At 37.5% G+C, this 18,770-nt stretch overlaps 1 protein-coding gene across 2 annotated transcripts in view; it reads right to left on the reverse strand.

Annotated features, from left to right (window-relative positions):
* Positions 1-11,473: 11,473 nt before the first annotated feature.
* Positions 11,474-18,770, reverse strand: part of LOC126278623 (uncharacterized) — a 195,412-nt gene continuing 188,115 nt past the window's right edge. Inside the window, exons 10-11 of one of the 2 annotated variants that reach the window (XM_049978862.1) lie at positions 12,061-12,218; positions 11,474-11,896 (exon numbers count right to left, since the gene is read on the reverse strand). In XM_049978862.1, the coding sequence (XP_049834819.1) occupies positions 11,764-11,896; positions 12,061-12,218 (291 nt within the window). In that variant the 3' untranslated portion in view covers positions 11,474-11,763. The remainder of the gene's footprint in view (positions 11,897-12,060; positions 12,219-18,770) is intronic. The other variant, XM_049978863.1, reaches the window with a different exon arrangement.

Raw genomic sequence — 18,770 nt, forward strand, 5'->3', positions numbered from 1 at the left:
CTCAGTGTTTATGACATCATATCTCCTGAACTACGTGTCGTACAGTGGTATAATTTTGTTGGTACATTCTGTGGTTTAAGTGAATACTGTAAGTAAAATGTGTTGACAACACAGTTAGTAACAAACGAGTAACAAATTAAAATATCATGCTTCATACATCAATTTCACTGCATGAACTGCAAAAATTTTGTAAGCAATACACTTTCTTCCTTTCATCATGCATGAACCATGGACCTTGCAGTTGGTGGGGAGGCTTGCGTGCCTCAGCAATACAGATGGCCTTACCGTAGGTGCAGCCACAATGGAGGGGTATCTGTTGAGAGGCCAGACAAACATGTGGTTCCTGAAAAGGGGCAGAAGACTTTTCAGTAGTTGCAGGGGCAACAGTCTGGATGATTGACTGGTCTGGCCTTGTAACACTAACCAAAACGGCCTTGCTGTGCTGGTACTGCGAATGGCTGAAAGCAAGGGGAAACTACAGCCGTAATTTTTTCCGAGGACATGCAGCTTTACTGTATGACTAAATGATGATGGCGTCCTCTTGGGTAAAATATTCAGGAGGTAAAATAGTCCCCCATTCAGATCTCCGGGTGGGGACTACTCAGGAGGATGTCATTATCAGGAGAAAGAAAACTGGCATTCTACAGATCAGAGCGTGTAATCTCAGATCCCTTAATCGGGCAGGTAGGTTAGAAAATTTAAAAAGAGAAATGGATAGGTTAAAGTTAGATATTGTGGGAATTAGTGAAGTTCGGTGGCAGGAGGAACAAGACTTCTGGTCAGGTGAATACAGGGTTATAAATACAAAATCAAATAGGGGTAATGCAGGAGTAGGTTTAACAATGAATTAAAAAAATAGGAGTGCGGGCAAGTTACTACAAACAGCATAGTGAACGTATTATTGTGACCAAGATAGACACAAAGCCCATGCCTACTATAGCAGTAAAAGATGATGAAGAAATTGATGAAATGTATGATGAGATAAAAGAAATTATTCAGGTAGTGAAGGGAGACGAAAATTTAATAGTCATGGGTGACTGGAATTCGTCATTAGGAAAAGGGACAGAAGGAAACATAGTGGGTGAATATGGTTTGGGGCTAAGAAATGAAAGAGGAAGCCGTCTGGTAGAATTTTCACAGAGCATAAATTAATCATAGCTAACACTTGGTTCAAGAATCATAAAAGAATGTTGTATACATGGAAGAATCCTGGAGATACTAAAAGGTATCAGATAGATTATATAATGGTAAGACAGAGATTTAGGAATCAGGTTTTAAATTGTAGGACATTTCCAGGGGCAGATGTGGACTCTGACCACAATCTATTGGTTATGACCTGTAGATTAAAACTGAAGAAGCTGCAAAAAGGTGGGAATTTAAGGACATGGGATCTGGATAAGCTGAAAGAACCAGAGGTTGTACAGAGCTTCAAGGAGAGCATAAGGGAACAATTAACAGGAATGGGGGAAAGAAACACAGTAGAAGAAGAATGAGTACCTTTGAGGGATGAAGTAGTGAAGGCAGCAGAGGATAAAGTAGTTAAAAAGACGAGGGTTGCTAGAAATCCTTGGGTAACAGAAGAAATATTTAATTTAATTGATAAAAGGAGAAAATATAAAAATGCAGTAAATGAAGCAGGCAAAAAGGAATACAAACGTCTCAAAAATGAGATTGATAGGAAGTGCAAAATGGCTAAGCAGGGATGGCTAGAGGACAAATGTAAGGATGTAGAAGCTTATCTCACTAGGGGTAAGATAGATACTGCCTATAGAAAAAGTAAAGAGACCTTTGGAGAGAAGAGAACCACTTGTATGAATATCAAGAACTCAGATGGCGACTCAGTTCTAAGCAAAGAAGGGAAAGCAGAAAGGTGGAAGGAGTATATAGAGGGTTTATACAAGGATGATGTACTTGAGGACAATATTGGAAATGGAAGAGGATGTAGATGGAGACGAAATGGGAGATAAGACACTGCATGAAGAGTTTGACAGAGCACTGAAAGACCTGAGTCGAAACAAGGCCCCGGGAGTAGACAACATTCCATTAGAACTACTGACGGCCTTAGGAGAGCCATTCATGACAAAACTCTACCAGCTGGTGAGCAAGATGTATGAGACAGGCAAAGTACCATCAGCTTTCAAGAAGAATATAATAATTCCAATCCCAAAGAAAGCAGGTGCTGACAGATGTGAAAATTACTGAACTATCAGTTTAATAAGTCACAGCTGCAAAATACTAACGCGAATTCTTTACAGACGAATGGAAAAACTGGTAGATGAGGACCTCGAGGAGGATCAGTTTGGATTCCGTAGAAATGTTGAAACCCGTGAGGCAATACTGACCTTACCACTTATCTTAGAAGAAAGATTAAGAAAAGGCAAAAGTACATTTCTAGCATTTGTAGACTCAGAGAAAGCTTTTGACAATGTTGACTGGAATACTCTCTTTCAAATTCTGAAGGTAGCAGGGGTAAAATAAAGGGAGCGAAAGGCTATTTACAATTTGTACAGAAACCAGATGGTAGTTATAAGAGTCGAGGGGCATGAAAGGGAAGCAGTGGTTGGGAAAGGAGTGAGACAGGGTTGTAGCCTCTCCCCGATGTTATTCAATCTGTATATTGAGCAAGCACTAAAGGAAACAAAAGAAAAATTTGGAGTAGGTATTAAAATTCATGGAGAAGAAGTAAAAACTTTGAGGTTCACCGATGACATTGTAATTCTGTCAGAGACAGCAAAGGACCTGGAAGAGCAGTTGAACGGAATGGACAGTGTCTTGCAAGGAGGATATAAGATGAACATCAACAAAAGCAAAACGAGGATAATGGAATGTAGTCAAATTAAATCGGGTGATGGTGAGGGAATTACATTAGGAAATGAGACACTTAAAGTAGTAAAGGAGTTTTGCTATTTAGGAAGTAAAATAACTGATGATGGTCGAAGTAGAGAGGATATAAAATGTAGACTGGCAATGGCAAGGAAAGCGTTTCTGAAGAAGAGAAATTTGTTAACCTCGAATATAAATTTATGTATCAGGAAGTCGTTTCTGAAAGTATTTGTATGGAGTGTAGCCATGTATGGAAGTGAAACATGGACTATAACTAGTTTGGACAAGAAGAGAATAGAAGCTTTCGAAATGTGGTGCTACAGAAGAATGCTGAAGATATGGTGGGTAGATCACGTAACTAATGAGGAGGTATTGAATATGATTGGGGAGAAGTTTGTGGCACAACTTGACTAGAAGAAGGGATCGGTTGGTAGGACATGTCCTGAGGCATCAAGGGATCACAAATTTAGCATTGGAGGACAGCGCGGAGGGTAAAAATCGTAGAAGGAGACCAAGAGATGAATACACTAAGCATATTCATAAGGATCTAAGTCAGTAGGTACTGGGAGATGAAGAAGCTAGCACAGGACAGAGTAGCATGGAGAGCTGCATCAAATCAGTCTCCGGACTGAAGACAACAACAACAACAACATCATTTTGTTGGGGTTGTCAGCAAGAAAAAGTTTCTTAAAAATTTGAAATTATATGTAATGTCAAGTCACAAAGTGCTCTCTGTTCTCAAATGCTGTATGAGTAAAGTATGAGTACCCGTGTGTTGTGGCTACACTACCTTTTCATTCCCACCCCCACCGTATTGATACGTAGGTGATTCTTACTCCAGAGAGGTAGGTGATATGTGCACTGAGTTTAGACTAAATCGGTCCAGCGGTTTAGGAAAAGATGGGGGAACAAACATGTATACATATACTATTATACATACATACACAAGTGCATCCTTTTTATATACATGGATTCTGCATTCAGCACCTGTCAGTTCACCATCTGTGTGATGCGAGAATTGAGTAAAAGTGGAGAAAGAACTACCCAAGACCAGATTCAATATTTAGGCCTTACATTTCAAAGCCAATATTATCACTGAGTGACAGTACAGATGACTTTGCTCAATTAAATGACTTCACATAAAATTAAAACCGTCGTGTCCTTCCGGGAGTTCACAAGTCTAGATAAGATTCCAAGGTAAAATTAAAACAAACACTTCATTATAATAATCATAAAATAAGTGAGTCACAAATAATGTCTACAGATTAGATGAACACAAATAATAATCTTCATGACTGTAACTGATATAGAATAACGGTCTCTTGTTGTTCGTGTCAAATACATTAACATCTGACGTAAACTTGTCTGTATTAGACTTCAACCACTAAAGAGTGTGTAATAGTATAAGATCAGACTTACCAAATCTCAAACGGCAGTCCCTTAACACAACCACAAAAGTAGCAGCGATACAAACAACACCTTTGCCGTGACAGGTGCTGGAGTTTGACAACAGAACGGCATGTTTTGGGTTGGCAGCAATGCTGATATGCACTGTGGCACGAACCCGCATGTGTTTGATTGATAATTTGTGCCTACAGGCCCTTAGGTCAAAATTTTTTGTTGAATACACTTAATACTTCCTGCATTGCTCACGTTACATTCATTTTGGTTTCTTTCAGCTTTGTCAACTAGCCTTTAACTTCATTTAAATGTTGTCTCTGCTTTTGTAGCACTATCCGGATGCGGCAAAGAATCACAACTGGTCTGTCCTATACTTGACAACCTGACTCTTCATCGCATGTCTAAAGGTACAGGTTCTGTATAATAATCTTGAACTATGTGCATCACATCTTTGTCTCCTGATATGAAAGTGTCTCAGTGTCTGCTCAGATAAACAGCAATCTGCTTCATGTTTCACTGGTAAGTAGAAATGTTTTCTTAACTTACCTAACAGTATTTTTACGATCTTTCATCATTGATGCAGTAACAGACTGGTTTCCTATATGTTAACTACCATGGGATCTGCAAGCAATTAAAAATGTTAGAACTGTCTTAACACAAATTCCTGTAATGGGCACATAATTTAATTATCTGAGTTTCCCAGCTGACAAGTTGAAATTTCCCTCATAACTGCAAGATGCAGTAGTAATGAGATCAAAAGCGGCTATATTCCTGATTACATTGGAGGCCGAATGCGGCTGGTGTACGATGAAGAAAGAGCTCTCTCCATTGTATTATAGTTCAGAGTGATCCACGTGTTTTCCCTAAGAGATTCTATCAAAAACTCTAATTTATCAATCCATATTTTCAAACTTATTTTGAATCTCAGAGATGCATCTAGGTTGGCAGTTAAGTTTATGTGAGACTCAGTGTTGATTACTGTCACTGAACTGTGAAAAAGCTTATATGTAAGTTGTAATTATTGTACAGAGAATTTAGTACTAACGAAATGGAAGAACTACCTCTGAGCCAACCAATCTACACATCAATGATTCTTTTCTGGGCCGGTTTCTCTTATGAAGGTATTGTTTACTTGTGTAGCAGAAAATGTGTTAGGGAAGGGCTTCACAACTGCTGCACATACAGAAAATTTCGAAATATAAGGAGGGGGGGCCTCTGGCAGGTCGACATATTTGCCTTGCATTCCGCCCACGATGTTGGTCTAAAAGCAATACATTGATCATTTCCAGCACCAAACGGCGAGTGCCGTGCCGAAAGCCACTACAAAAACCTGTTATAATGATCTTTTGTTGCGCAGGATGACAAATTTTTTGGAGAACCATATTTCCATCACTGACTGTCTTTTTAATTTCAGTCACCACGATGCAATTTAGATTTTACCACCATTTTCAAGTGCGATATTTCGTGTCCATGGAAGAATATTAAAAAATTTCTGGCACATATAAATATTTCATGCCATGGTGATACACAGTTCATGCAGTAGAAACCACTAAAATAATGATAAATTATTCCAAACCTATGAACTGCTGTGTACACATTCACATTAAAACAGTAACGAACTAAGCATAAGGAGCTATAGCGTCTTCATCTAAAGAAATGTGCTGGCTTAGAATTTTTTTTTATTCTCATCAAACAAGAAGAAATCAAAGGATACCATTTAAGGAGAAGATTCCCAAGCCAGCATAATGTGTGTTCTTTTTACTAAAAAATGAACCCTCCTCACTGTTGTGTAAGGTGATGTTTTATTGTGCTAAAAACTAAGAATTAGTGTTTCTTTCCTTCAGTCATTTTAACCAAAAGAGACAACTGAAGCAAGGAGTGAGTCATGTACTATTTAGCAGCTTCTGAAGAACAGTGGCAGATGTCCAGTCCTTGTGACAAAAGAGAGGTTTTTTTATCTACATATTTGCTGCCCTCTGCAGATAAGAGAGCTCTGAATTGTAGCGTGTAACATCGGGGTGGGTAACATCACTTTTCTGGTGTGTGAGAAACAGCATAGCGTAATTGAGTTTTGACTTCAAAGAGTTTTATCTGCACATGGAGCACCCCATCCTTCAGCATACAATGCTAGATCACACAACAGCACTGCAACAGTGGTGTGAATTTACTGACATTGATCATTCTCCATACCATCCTGACTTGATCCCACCCAATTTTCATCTGTTCCCAAAACTTAACAAATGCCTTTGATGCCTTCATCTCTGGCACAATGTATGTTTGAAGCAGCCATTCACCTGGATGTTAGCATATCCGGACAAGACCATTTGTATGGAGCAACAAGAAATATCAGGTATAACTGATTTATTTTGTAGACTGCAGCTCAGATTTCTGATCTCTGAAAAACTTATGAACATTCTGTCCATCCACTGAGATTTGTAAAATTTCATTGAGGCATGTAAGAGGTACAAGCATTTCCTTGAACAACAGAAGCAGCTTAGATCTTCTATGATGAAGAAAAGTAGATGTTAAGTACCGTGTACAAACTTTGTTTTTCTTATTGCTCCAAAATCTGATATTTATATCCATTTGAGTTTCTTGACAAACTTTATTGAGTGACTCACCAAATCATATAGCAAAATCATTACAAGAACTGATGGATTTCCTCACTCTATCTTTATAATTAGGGATAATCCCATAAAGAATTGAGTATCCAATTTTGGTTTCCTGCAGTTCCATTCTTCGGACTATTTCACTATCACTGAACATCTGTTTAACACCTGAGTGTCATGTATTCTCATCATACCAATGCTGTGCTAATAAATGGAAAGTTAACTGTGTTTGAGTGCCAATGCTGGTATGTGCTGATTCTACACGAAGCTACCAACACTTCTGACATGTGCTGAGATCTCCTGAGTGTTTCACGTACCTCTGACATGCCACAGTTTTTGATCTTGGTCTTTCATCTTGAAATTTATTCAGGTATTAAGGGGTTAAATAATTGTAGGTCACTTCCAGTTGAGTGTGTTGACTTATACATCATCAGTGTCTGAATTTACCAAAGTATATTTGCATCGCTTACTTCTTCTTTGAGAGGAAAGAAGCTGACAGTACTTTGTGATTTCTGAATTTGCAGTTCATTTCCTTCATTTATGAATGGATGAGAAATGGTTAATTTTTCTGAAGAATAATGTTTCATTGTCTAATCACATTTCATTGTATCAGTACTAGTATGTTGCAGATGAGTTCAAAAACTCTAAAGAGGAGTGGTATTTCATTTTAATCACTTAGCATGATTTTTAGTATCCCATTACTTGCAGAAAATGTAACATTGCAAAGCTTTCATTTTGCACTCTTAGAATCATTTCTAACTTCTTCCATCCAAAACTTTAAATCTGGATCAGTCAACTAATGGCTTTGAAAGTATGCTGCAATGCTGAATGCAATAGCCTGAAATAAAAAAATAGATAAAAGTAAAAAATAGTGATTTGACATTTACCTAATGATGTAAATGATGCATGGAGGTAACTGGGACTTTTTTTGAAAGCACTTTATACAAGTGGTTCTTCTCAGAAACTGTACTTATTTGTAATACAAAGTATGAAATTAAAAACATTCCCTGATACTTTATGAACTTCCATGATATTTCCATGATATTCCTATTTGCATGAAATTCCCTGATAATTCCTGATCTTCCCATTTTTCCCGGATTGTTGGCACTCTGTCAAATGATCCCCATTCACAAATGTGTGTGTAATACTAAGGGACCAAACTGCTAAGGTCATCAGTCCCTAGACCTACACACTATTTAAACTAACTTATGCTAAGAACAACACACACACACACACACACACACACACACACATGCCTGAAGGAGGACACGAACCGATGACGGGAGGGGCCACGCAATCAAAGACATGGTGCCTCTAACCATGCGGCCACTCTGCACGGCTCCCCATTCACCTCTGCTCTACTTATGCAGGGTGTTCAGAAATTTCCGTTACAAACTTCTAGGACTTGTAGAAGGGAATGCATACATAATATTTTGAATACAAATGCATGTCTGGAAATGTATTGTTTCCATTCCATGACAGTTTCAATTCACATGTTTAACTCACCTACTTCTGCTTGAGGAACTAGATTAGGCATGACCCAGTACAGTTAATAGATAACAATTCGAAATGAAAATAATGAAACGTCCACCTATCACTTAAGCACATTTGTTTACATCAACACTTAAACATTATGTGTTTACATTATTCAAAACAGAAAAGAACCCAGCGTACTACATACTGACAGTAAGGATGCATCACAGTAGTGGTTCAATGAGACAACCACCAACATTGTTACAGACATTGTACCTAGGAAGCGAGTTCTGGTACACATGCTTCATCCCACCTTTAGTGCAGCAACCAGAACTCATGCCAGCAGATCTTCCTCTGTCTATAGTGCAGTCTCGTAAATTAATATAAATAAACATGCTTAAGTGATAAATGGATGTTTCACTATGTTTCCTTTCAAATTGCTACCTAATAATTATATTGTGTCATGCCAAATTCTGTTCCTCAGGCAGAAGTGGATGAGTTAAACATCTGAACTGAAACTGTTACATAATAGAAATGGTACATTCCTGGACATGGGTTCCTGTTCACAATATTATGTGCTCACTCCCCTGTACAAGTTCTTGGAGTTTGTAACAGGAATTTCCAAACATTTCTATATACTTTCCTTACCATTTCATATGCCTGTTATGCCACCAGACAGTGATGGGCAGTGATCATGTTTTTGCCCCATCAATGGATATTCACATGACATTTTATCCTTTGCTTGATGATTTTTGCTTGAGGATTTTTACAAAATGTTACTCTAGTAAGAAATTCTGTGAAGTTCTTGGAAACATGGAATCCTGTCTTATATGGCTTACGGCAGACCTTGCATCTTTCTTTATTACTTCTCCTGCAGCTTTCCCTGTAACACCTAACTGAACTAACAAAAAATTTCTGCTTTCGTTTCTTTATGGACAATTCATTATTTTCCATTTGCAACAAAATTTTCACTCTCTTTCTCATGTAAATAATTGTAGTCTTTTGAAACCACCAAGCTGGGTATGATCATGTGCCTTTATTCAAGATTTTTTTCCATTTCTAAGTTCGACAAGCAACACATATTGCCAGAATTTCATTATTTATATGTTTTTCACATAAACATAAACTCTGGAAGGATGTGTATAAGCATAGTTGTTCGCCCACAACAATACAACCTCCAATATGCCTAGGATGTATACAACTCGTGTAGTTACAGCGCAATTTACAAGACACTGGCATCTGCATAAGATGAAGAACTTCTGAGGCCCACCAGCCATGAATAATGTAATTGTGATAACCCAATAACTACTCTCCTATCCTAGAAACATAAATCAGACATTTAAATGAAAACTAAATAAGTGACAATTAATAGTAGATTATGTACATCCTTAGGATTTAAGGTTAAAATTTAGTTGACATACAAGGGATGTTCAAAAAGTAAGGTGACTTTTCAAATTGCACAGGCAATGTACATTCGATTATCAATTTTTTGTTTTGTCATGTTGGTATACATGTCCTGAACATATGTTCAGTTTCACACATACAGCATCATTTGTTTGTTTTTGACACATAGAAAGGTTAGACGTCTTTTAGTGTGTTCAGCCATTTTCAATTATTATGAAAAATGGAGCAAAGAATTTGCATCAAATTTTGTGTGAAAAATGGAATCAAGTGCTCTAAGCACTTCAAATGTTGACATGGCATACGGTGAGTCTTCTCTAAGTAAAAAACAAAATTACAAGTGGTACAAGCTCTTCCAAGATGGCCGAGAAGATGTCAATGATGAGCCTCGCTTTGGATGCCATAGCACATCAACAACATATGATAACAATGAAGCTGTGAAGAAAATTGTTCTGAAAAATCATCACATTACTGTAATAGAAGTTTCTGAGGATGTTGGCATATCAGTTTACTCATCTCATACAATTTTTATGGATATTTTGGGCATGAGACTTGTCAGCAAAATTTGTTCCAAAACTTCTCAATTTTGATCAGAAAAATCACATGAGCATCGTTCAGGAGCTCTTGAATGACGTCAATGATGACCCTGATTTGCTCAAAAAGGCCAAAACTGGCGACAAAACATGGAATTATGGTTATGATGTCAAAACCAAAGCCCAATAGTCCCAATGGAAGCATCTCATAGAGCCAAGACCAATAAAGAACAGAAGTTCGATCAAATATCGAAGTTTTGCTCACTATTTTTTTCAGTTATCATTGTATAAGGCATCATGAATTTTTTTGTCAAGGTCGTATGGTCAGTAAGGGGTATTACCTTGATGTTATGTGCTGTTTGCGAGAATCATTAATTGTGAAAAAACAATTCATGCCTTTTGCATCACGATAATGCACTTGCTCATTCATTGTTGCTTGGAAGAAATTTTTTGGCCAAAAACAACAAGAAAACCATGCCTCAGCCACTATATTCACTGTATTTGGCCCTCTGAAACTGTTTCCTGTTCCCAAAACTGAAGAGAGCTATGAAAGGATGAAGATGTTCAACATTTGAGGAAACAAAAACAGCATTGATGGAATACTCAAGGCTGTACCAAAAAGTGCTTATGAGAAGTGCTTCATGGATTGGTAAAAGTGTTGGCACAAGAGTACTGCATCTGAGGCAAATTACTTTAAGGGGACAACATGAATAAATAAATAAGTTTTCATAAAAATATAAAGTAACCTTACATTTTGAACACACCTCATATCTAGTACATGTACTTACTACACCGTGTTAATCTGAGTTATACATTTCATCACCTCCAGAGCAGTCTCTGTGATGTTGTGGGTGCCTTTTTATTTATTTATTTATTTACTTATTCATTCACACTGTATTTTTGAAGATTCCACAGTGACATACTTTTTTAAATAATAATCGGTAAAGAACTACATAGCTCATATCACTGTATTGTTGCTCACAACAGCAACAAACTGCTTGAATTTAACAAAGAAATTATCCTCTATGAGACTGATAAACTTCATTGTGGACAGATGTAACACTAAGAATAAATAAACAGCTTCATTGAAACTGATACAAAGGGCACCAATATAATATTTCATGTACACTATCCCTGGAACAAATAAGTAAAGATTTTATCAATTACTAACATTAAAAGGATAAATACTTTAGTGCAGTGTCTGCATGTCTAAAACAAAGCAACAACAGTGTGCAACAAGATTTTTATTTATTTTTTTACAATATCTCTCTCCTACATTTTACATGCTTAGCTCTACACAATATTACAAACAAAAAGAAAGAGTAAAACCTGCTCTTGCATAGGAAGAACAATCAAAGGATTTTTCAAATAATTAATAGTGATTCCTTTTTCCTTCAGTACGAAAGATCAATTTACACCAGCTGCTGCTTAATTGAAACAGTAAAGGTGTATATTTACAGACCGTAACATAAAACACATTTTGTTATGTGCATTATTTTGTGTAATATGTAAGCCCTGTAGCCCTAGTCTGTGTCAGGAGGCATGAAGTCTGGAAGTATTTCACGTACACGTATACGCCATGCTTCAAGCCGTTCTTTACGTTTCTTTTCATCTCGCAACTTGTACCATTGTCTGAAGCAGCGGCAAAGCAGTGTTCTATAATGAAAATTAAAATCAATTATACTTAGGAATGGTGTGAACAGTGGTGTAACATACTACAGTTATGAACAATTAAAGATAATTTCTGTATACTTTTACACAAATGTGAACATCCATCAAATCACAGGGTTACAGATGTATACATAATACTGTTTGCATACCTATTATAATGCTCTAATGCAATTTGCATTACAGCTGCTTCATGAGCCAACTGTTCTTCTACAAAGCTCCTCCACCTTAGAAATGCCTGTCTTTTCAATATCCATACATCATAAAAATCTTCTGCTACTTGATGCTGCCTCCTACTGTCAGCTTTAATCTAACAGAAAGACAACTGGTTATTAATTTTCTATAATTTTTACTTGATTGTTAACTTATGACATTTTATGTATGAAACTTAAGAGAAATTTATTACAAACACTTAGTACTTGTAGTAACCAATCATTTCTAGCTCCTAATCTAAATGTCTTTCTTTCATTTCACCCCATCCCTTCCCTTTTGTTGCCAGAGTATCTATGGCTTTAAGAATGAAATAAAAATTTCAACCATTTAAGTTCATGGAGAAGATGTTATTATAGATAATGCACTAAAACAAAAAACTGCACCTCCATTTTAGAAATACTGGTTAATTTTCCTTAATTTACTAAGGAAAAGTAAAAGTTATGAAATGGGAAAGAAAGAAAAAAACTAGACTCCTAGGTGAATACAGAAACAAGAGGCACCCAGCGGATCAAAAATAAAGTATTTAATTACAAACAGGTTGGCCTCGCAGTCCTAATAATGTAATGTATAGATACAGAAGCCAAGATGCTAAACAGGATACACAGAGAAAGCTTGACTGGAAATTTAAAAAATCAAGCAGTGGTAGTGGTGGAGAGAGTACAGAAAAAGGTGGAAAGAAGTGCAAAGAAACAAGTTGAGGAACATTAAGATATAACCATACAAAAGTATTATGTATGTCAAAATATCAATCAGGCACCTTAACAGATGTTTTTCATCACCATGACCTGCTTATAACAAATGTGCCTCCTATTCACTCACTGTGTGTAGCCAATAGGTAGCTTGGGGGGAATAACATTTTAAGTGCTGTTTGCTGCCAAAGATCATTGGCATAAGCCTTGCACTTTTAGTTTAGTTGTAATTTCTACCTAATTCTAGGGCCTCCATATTAGCTTGTGGCTGATTTACCATCCGTTCACAAAGTTTGTCGTGCGTTGCTATTACATATGTCTTAATTTCTGCATCATTGCTTTTATCATTTGCTCAAATTGCTATTTGTGCGACAACTTTTGGCAGACAGTTAGGTCCCTATCCATGCTATCTTTGTAATCCCGCTCTCATGCATAAGAAGAGCGTTTCCTGGCCGCGCACATTCACAATGATTTTGATAGCCTTGCATGTGAGCAGCCTGTGGTGCCTCAGTTCGGTGGAGAGCCTGTGACTATCGTACATTGGCTGGGGCGAGGCAGCACACACAGGATTGAGATAAGTAATATTATTGACTTGGTACATATGTACCGTGTATTTGTAAAAAAAATAAACATTTATGGGGTCTTGCTGCTGTAAACATTGATTTTAGCCTTTGACTATACCTATTTAAGCAAGCTGTTTTATATTTGTTCTGAATAAGGAGTGGTTACCCAAGCTGAAACCTAGGTAAACACCAGGTAGTTTGTGCAATCAAGGCAGATTTTTCATAATTATCAAGACAAAGTAAATATTCCAGAATTTGAACCAACAACAACTACCAAAGCGAGTAACTAATAAGTGGGTATCCTCAGTGCAGCAAAGCAATTTAAATAACTTGACAAAGGCAAGGCCTCCAGTCCTTTTTGTATACCACTCAGGATCATCCCAGAGTATGCTGATACCATAGCTCCATATTTAACAATCATACACATCCAATCACTCATTGAAAGGTCCATACCTAAAGGCTGGAAAGCTGCGCAAGTCACACCAATACCCAAGAAAAGAATAAGGAGTAAGACACTGACTTGCAAACCTATATCACTAATGTTGATTTGCAGCACGTTTTTGGAGCATATACTGTGTTACTGAGTTATCCTCAAGAAAATGATTTATTGACAAGCAACCAACATGCGTTCACGATACATCATTTTTTGCAAAACACAACTAGCTCTTTATTCTCAAGAAGTAATGAGTGCTATTAACAGGTGATCTCAAATTGATTCCATATTTTTAGATTTCCATAAGGCTTTTGACAACATAACTCACAAGCAATTTCTAATAAAATTGTATGCCTATGGACTATTGTCTCAGTTGAGCAACTGGATTCATGATTTCCCATCAGGGAGGCCATAGTTCACTGTAACTGATGGAAAGTCATCAGAAGTAATATCTAGAATTCCACAAGGAAGTGTTATAGGCCCTTTACTGTTCCTGTTCTACATAAATGATTTAGAAGACAATCTGAATACCAGTCTGAGACTGATCGTAGATGATGCTGTCAATCATCAGATGATAAAACAAATTGCAAAACGATTTAAACAACATATATGTATGGTGTGAAAAGTGGCAACTGACTCTAAATAATGGAAAGTGTGAAGTCATCCACATGAGTACCAAAATGAATCCACTAACTTTTGACTACACAATAAATCACACAAATTTAAAGATTATAAATTCAACTAATTACTTAGAGATGATAATTATGAATAACTTACATTGGAATGATCATGTAGATTATGTTGTGAGGAAAGAAAACAAAAGACTGTGATTTACTGGCAGAACACAGAAAAAGGCAACAGGTCTATCTATAGAGACTGTCTACACTATGCTTGCATGTCCTCTTCTGGAATATTGGTGTGGGATCCACATCAGATATGATCAATGGAGGACATTGAAAAAATTCAAGGAGGGGCACCTAGTTTTGTACATCAGGAAACAAAGGAGAGAGCAGCATGGAAATATGTGAACTAGAGTGGCAATCATCGAAACAAATGTGTTTTTCATGATGACAGTATCTTTTCATGAAATTTCAACCACCAATTCCTTTTCGAAATGTGAAATTATTTTGAAGATTTAAGTGTTCATTTTTCCCACACACAATTCAAGAAGGGAATGGTAGAGAAATCTACATCTACATCGATACTCTGCAAATCATATTTAAGTGCCTGGCAGAAGGTTCATCGAGCCATCTTCACAATTCTCTATTATTCCAATCTCGTATCGTGCACGCAAAGAACAAACACCTATATCTTCCCATAACAGCTCTGACTTCCCTTATTTTATCGTGGTCAACAAAATATTTTCACATTTGGAGGAGAAAGTTGGTGATTGGAATTTCGTGAGAAGATCCCCTCGCAATGAATAACGCCTTTCTTTTAATGATGTCCAGCCCAAATCCTGTATCATTTCAGTGACACTCTCTTCCATATTTTGCAATAATACAAAACATGCTGCCCTTCTTTGAACTTTTTTGATGTACTCAGTGTAGCAGTCTCCTAAGTAGATCTGTTACATTTTCTAAGTGTCCTGCCAATAAAACACAGTCTTTGGTTAGCCTTCCCCAACACATTTTCTGTGTGTTCCTTTCAATTTAAGTTGTTCGTAATTGTAATTCCTAGGTATTTAGTTGAATTTACGGGCTTTATATCTGACTGATTTATCATGTAACTGAAGTTTAACGGATTCCTTTTAGCATTCATGTGGATGACATCATAATTTCCGTTATTTTGCGTCAACTGCCAATTTTTGCACAATTCAGATATCTTTTCAAAATCGTTCTGCAATTTTTTTGGTCTTCTGATGACTTTATTAGTCAATAAACAACTGCGTCATCTGCAAACAACCTAAGATGGCTGTTCATATTGTCTCCCAAATCATTTATATAGATAAGAAACAGCAAAAGGCCTACAACACTACCATGAGGAATGCCAGAAATCACTTCTGTTTTACTCGATGACTTTCCATTAATTACTACGCACTGTGACCCCTCTGACAGGAAGTCACAAACCCAGTCACATAACTGAGACAAGAGAAATAGCTTGAAGGTGGTTCAATGAACCCTCTGCCAGGCCCTTAAAAGTGCATTGCAAAGTAATTATGTAGATGTAGATATGTCAGAACACCAGTACAATGTCAGGACAGGACAGGTCTAACATCAGGTACAAGATACAAGTGGCAGATGAGGACTGTGAAGGCTGGTGGTGGGAATGGAGGCTACATCAGTGCTAATGTGGGAGCTGAAGTCAGGACTGAAGTTCAAGCACAGCACAGTACCAGTGGCAGACATATTAGAAATCCAGCATGACATCAGGACAGGACAGATCTAATGTCAAGTAATGAGACAAGCCCTCAGTGCAAGTGATCTCCCAGTGGGCTGGAGGCCCAGGTATACTCATCTAGTAAGCCTTGTTGTGACAAAAGGCCCCACTTGTTGTAGTGTATGCCTGGAATGTACTGCCCCAAGCATTGTTCTGTAACTGTCATTGCCCACTCAAGCTGATGCTACAACAATTACTCCCCACTTGGAGAGAATTCAGTCTTATGAATTCTAGTCTACTACCAAATCCGTAAATGTATTACAATTACACGATGCTATAGTATATACAACTCTATTTTCCCACACATATTAGGCACAGTTTTCCTCTATTCTTATTAAGTCCTGACACATGGTGTAATGTATTTGTCTTCAAACTACCTATTTAGCAGGAGGGGAGAGTAGGGATCTGGCCAGCATCCTGCAACATTATGAAACTCTTACACTTAACCTAAACTATTCACAACAGTCAAGCAATCCATGGTAGAGACACTCACATTGTAATGCCCATAAGAGCCAGAGAACTATCACTTAAACCCTAAACTTTACTGCTCATTATGAGAGACCTATCCAGTGTATTGTGCTTTATGGGCCCTGGAATCTCTTGAGCAGTCTTTAACCACAGGTGCTGTCCGCAGCTACAACCTGTGTTTCTTAATATTACCCAAAAATACTCCATGTTTCTTCAACCTACGTTTCTTAATATTACTCAAAAATACTCAATGTTTATTCTTAGTCACAGCTCCTTAATACATGAATGTCCTTGCACCATGCATCACACTGGTTCAGACAACTATCCTAGGTAGATTTTCTGCTATTATGCCCACTGTACTCAAGGGACCTAGAGCAGTTTAATGGTGACATGAAGATTAATAATCATCTTGCATCTACGAATACCAGCACCTAGTTACACTGCTTTGAGCCAGTGTGATACGACACAAAGATAAAAACTCAAACCATAAAATGGTACGGTTGCAATGCTGAGCTATATTTCACTTTGTCAGTGCTATATCACAGTTTGGAGCTACTTCACTTATAACAGAGTAGGCATGTGGCACAGAAAGGAAAAAGAAACAAAATGCTGCGTGCACAACTCAGACACTCTATGAACATCAGACCATGTTTCTACTTGCATCAACCACTTGGAGACCTCCTAAACTGTTAATCTACATATCAGCGCTATTCATAACAATTGTCTACATCTACACTGACTTATACTTCCCGAGCACCCATGGCCTTCCTCATTGAAACTATGCACTCTCCCTACACTGGTCAGTGAAATGCTCTTTCCTTCTGCATACCCAACACACCACAACATGTGATTTAGTACAATGCCATTTGACTCAATTGGTTATATTGTGCACACAGAACTGGTGTCACTGGTGAGCCCCTCACACCCTTCCCACATACCAAAAGCTGAGTCTATGCCAGTTGTAACAAGGAATGGGACAGTGGGACAAGGACAAATGCAAAGAACAACATTGTAGCATCACAACCTAGTTTTAAGTGAAACTTCTAGGAATTTGTAACTAAGCTGCAGTAGAGCATTGTATTAAATATCAATGGCCAGTAAGTGCAGTGTGGTAACAAAAGGATTGTGAGATAGGATAGCCACGCTCAGTAAAACCTGCACTGTGTAGCAGTAATAGCCAGTGGGCAGAATGGTGTCACCAGATTAGGGCCAAAAACCATGTTGTGAGCTATGTGACCAAATACCTTGATGGACTTGTGGATAGTATGCCACAACGAATACAGGCATGCATCAATGCAAGAGGACGTGCTACTAGGTATTAGAAGTGCTGGTGTGTACAGCAATCTGGACCACCACCTCTGAAGGTCTCACTGTATGGTGGTACAACATGCAATGTGTGGTTTTCATGAGCAATAAAAAGGGTGGAAATGACCTTTTTGTTGATCTCTATTCCAATTTTCTGTACAGGTTCCGGAACTCTCAGAACTGAGGTGATGCAAAACTTATTTTGATGTGTGTATTTTAAGTCAGGAGTTTTATTTTATTTTATTTTTAGTAATTTAACTACTTAGGATTCTTCATATAAAAGGATTTTGAGAAATAGTAATTAGAAAAAACATAGTATGATATGACAGCTCTCTACATTTTTATCTCCACTATGAATTTACTTTAACAAAAGTATTCTCAGCCTTTAACATGCATCAATGGTTAAATTTCTACAAATTATTGGTTGATTACTGTTCACTCATTGTCAGCTGGAGTGCACAGTTGAAAGCACAAGAAAATGAAGCCACTTAATACCTCTGGAATCCCACATATATTTTATTATTTAATTAATATTGCCACAAGACCATGGACTCAAATATAGTCACATTCCAGCATCTTTCCCAACATCGTTCATTACAAAGTGTCTAGCATAAATTAGAGTAATCAGTATACTTAGAGTACATCCATTCTTTTGCTGTTTTCTGAGATGGGTTTTTATAATGAAGGTGATGGTGGTAGTGTGTGTGTGTGTGGGGGGGGGGGGGGGGGGTAGTAGAAGTAGTAGTGTTAGACATGTTCCTATATCATTTGAAAAAGACTCAGACATGGGATTAGCTGGAAATGTCTCCTCT

This window comes from Schistocerca gregaria, chromosome 6 (assembly GCF_023897955.1).
Source record: "Schistocerca gregaria isolate iqSchGreg1 chromosome 6, iqSchGreg1.2, whole genome shotgun sequence".
NCBI classification, from domain to species: domain Eukaryota; kingdom Metazoa; phylum Arthropoda; class Insecta; order Orthoptera; family Acrididae; genus Schistocerca; species Schistocerca gregaria.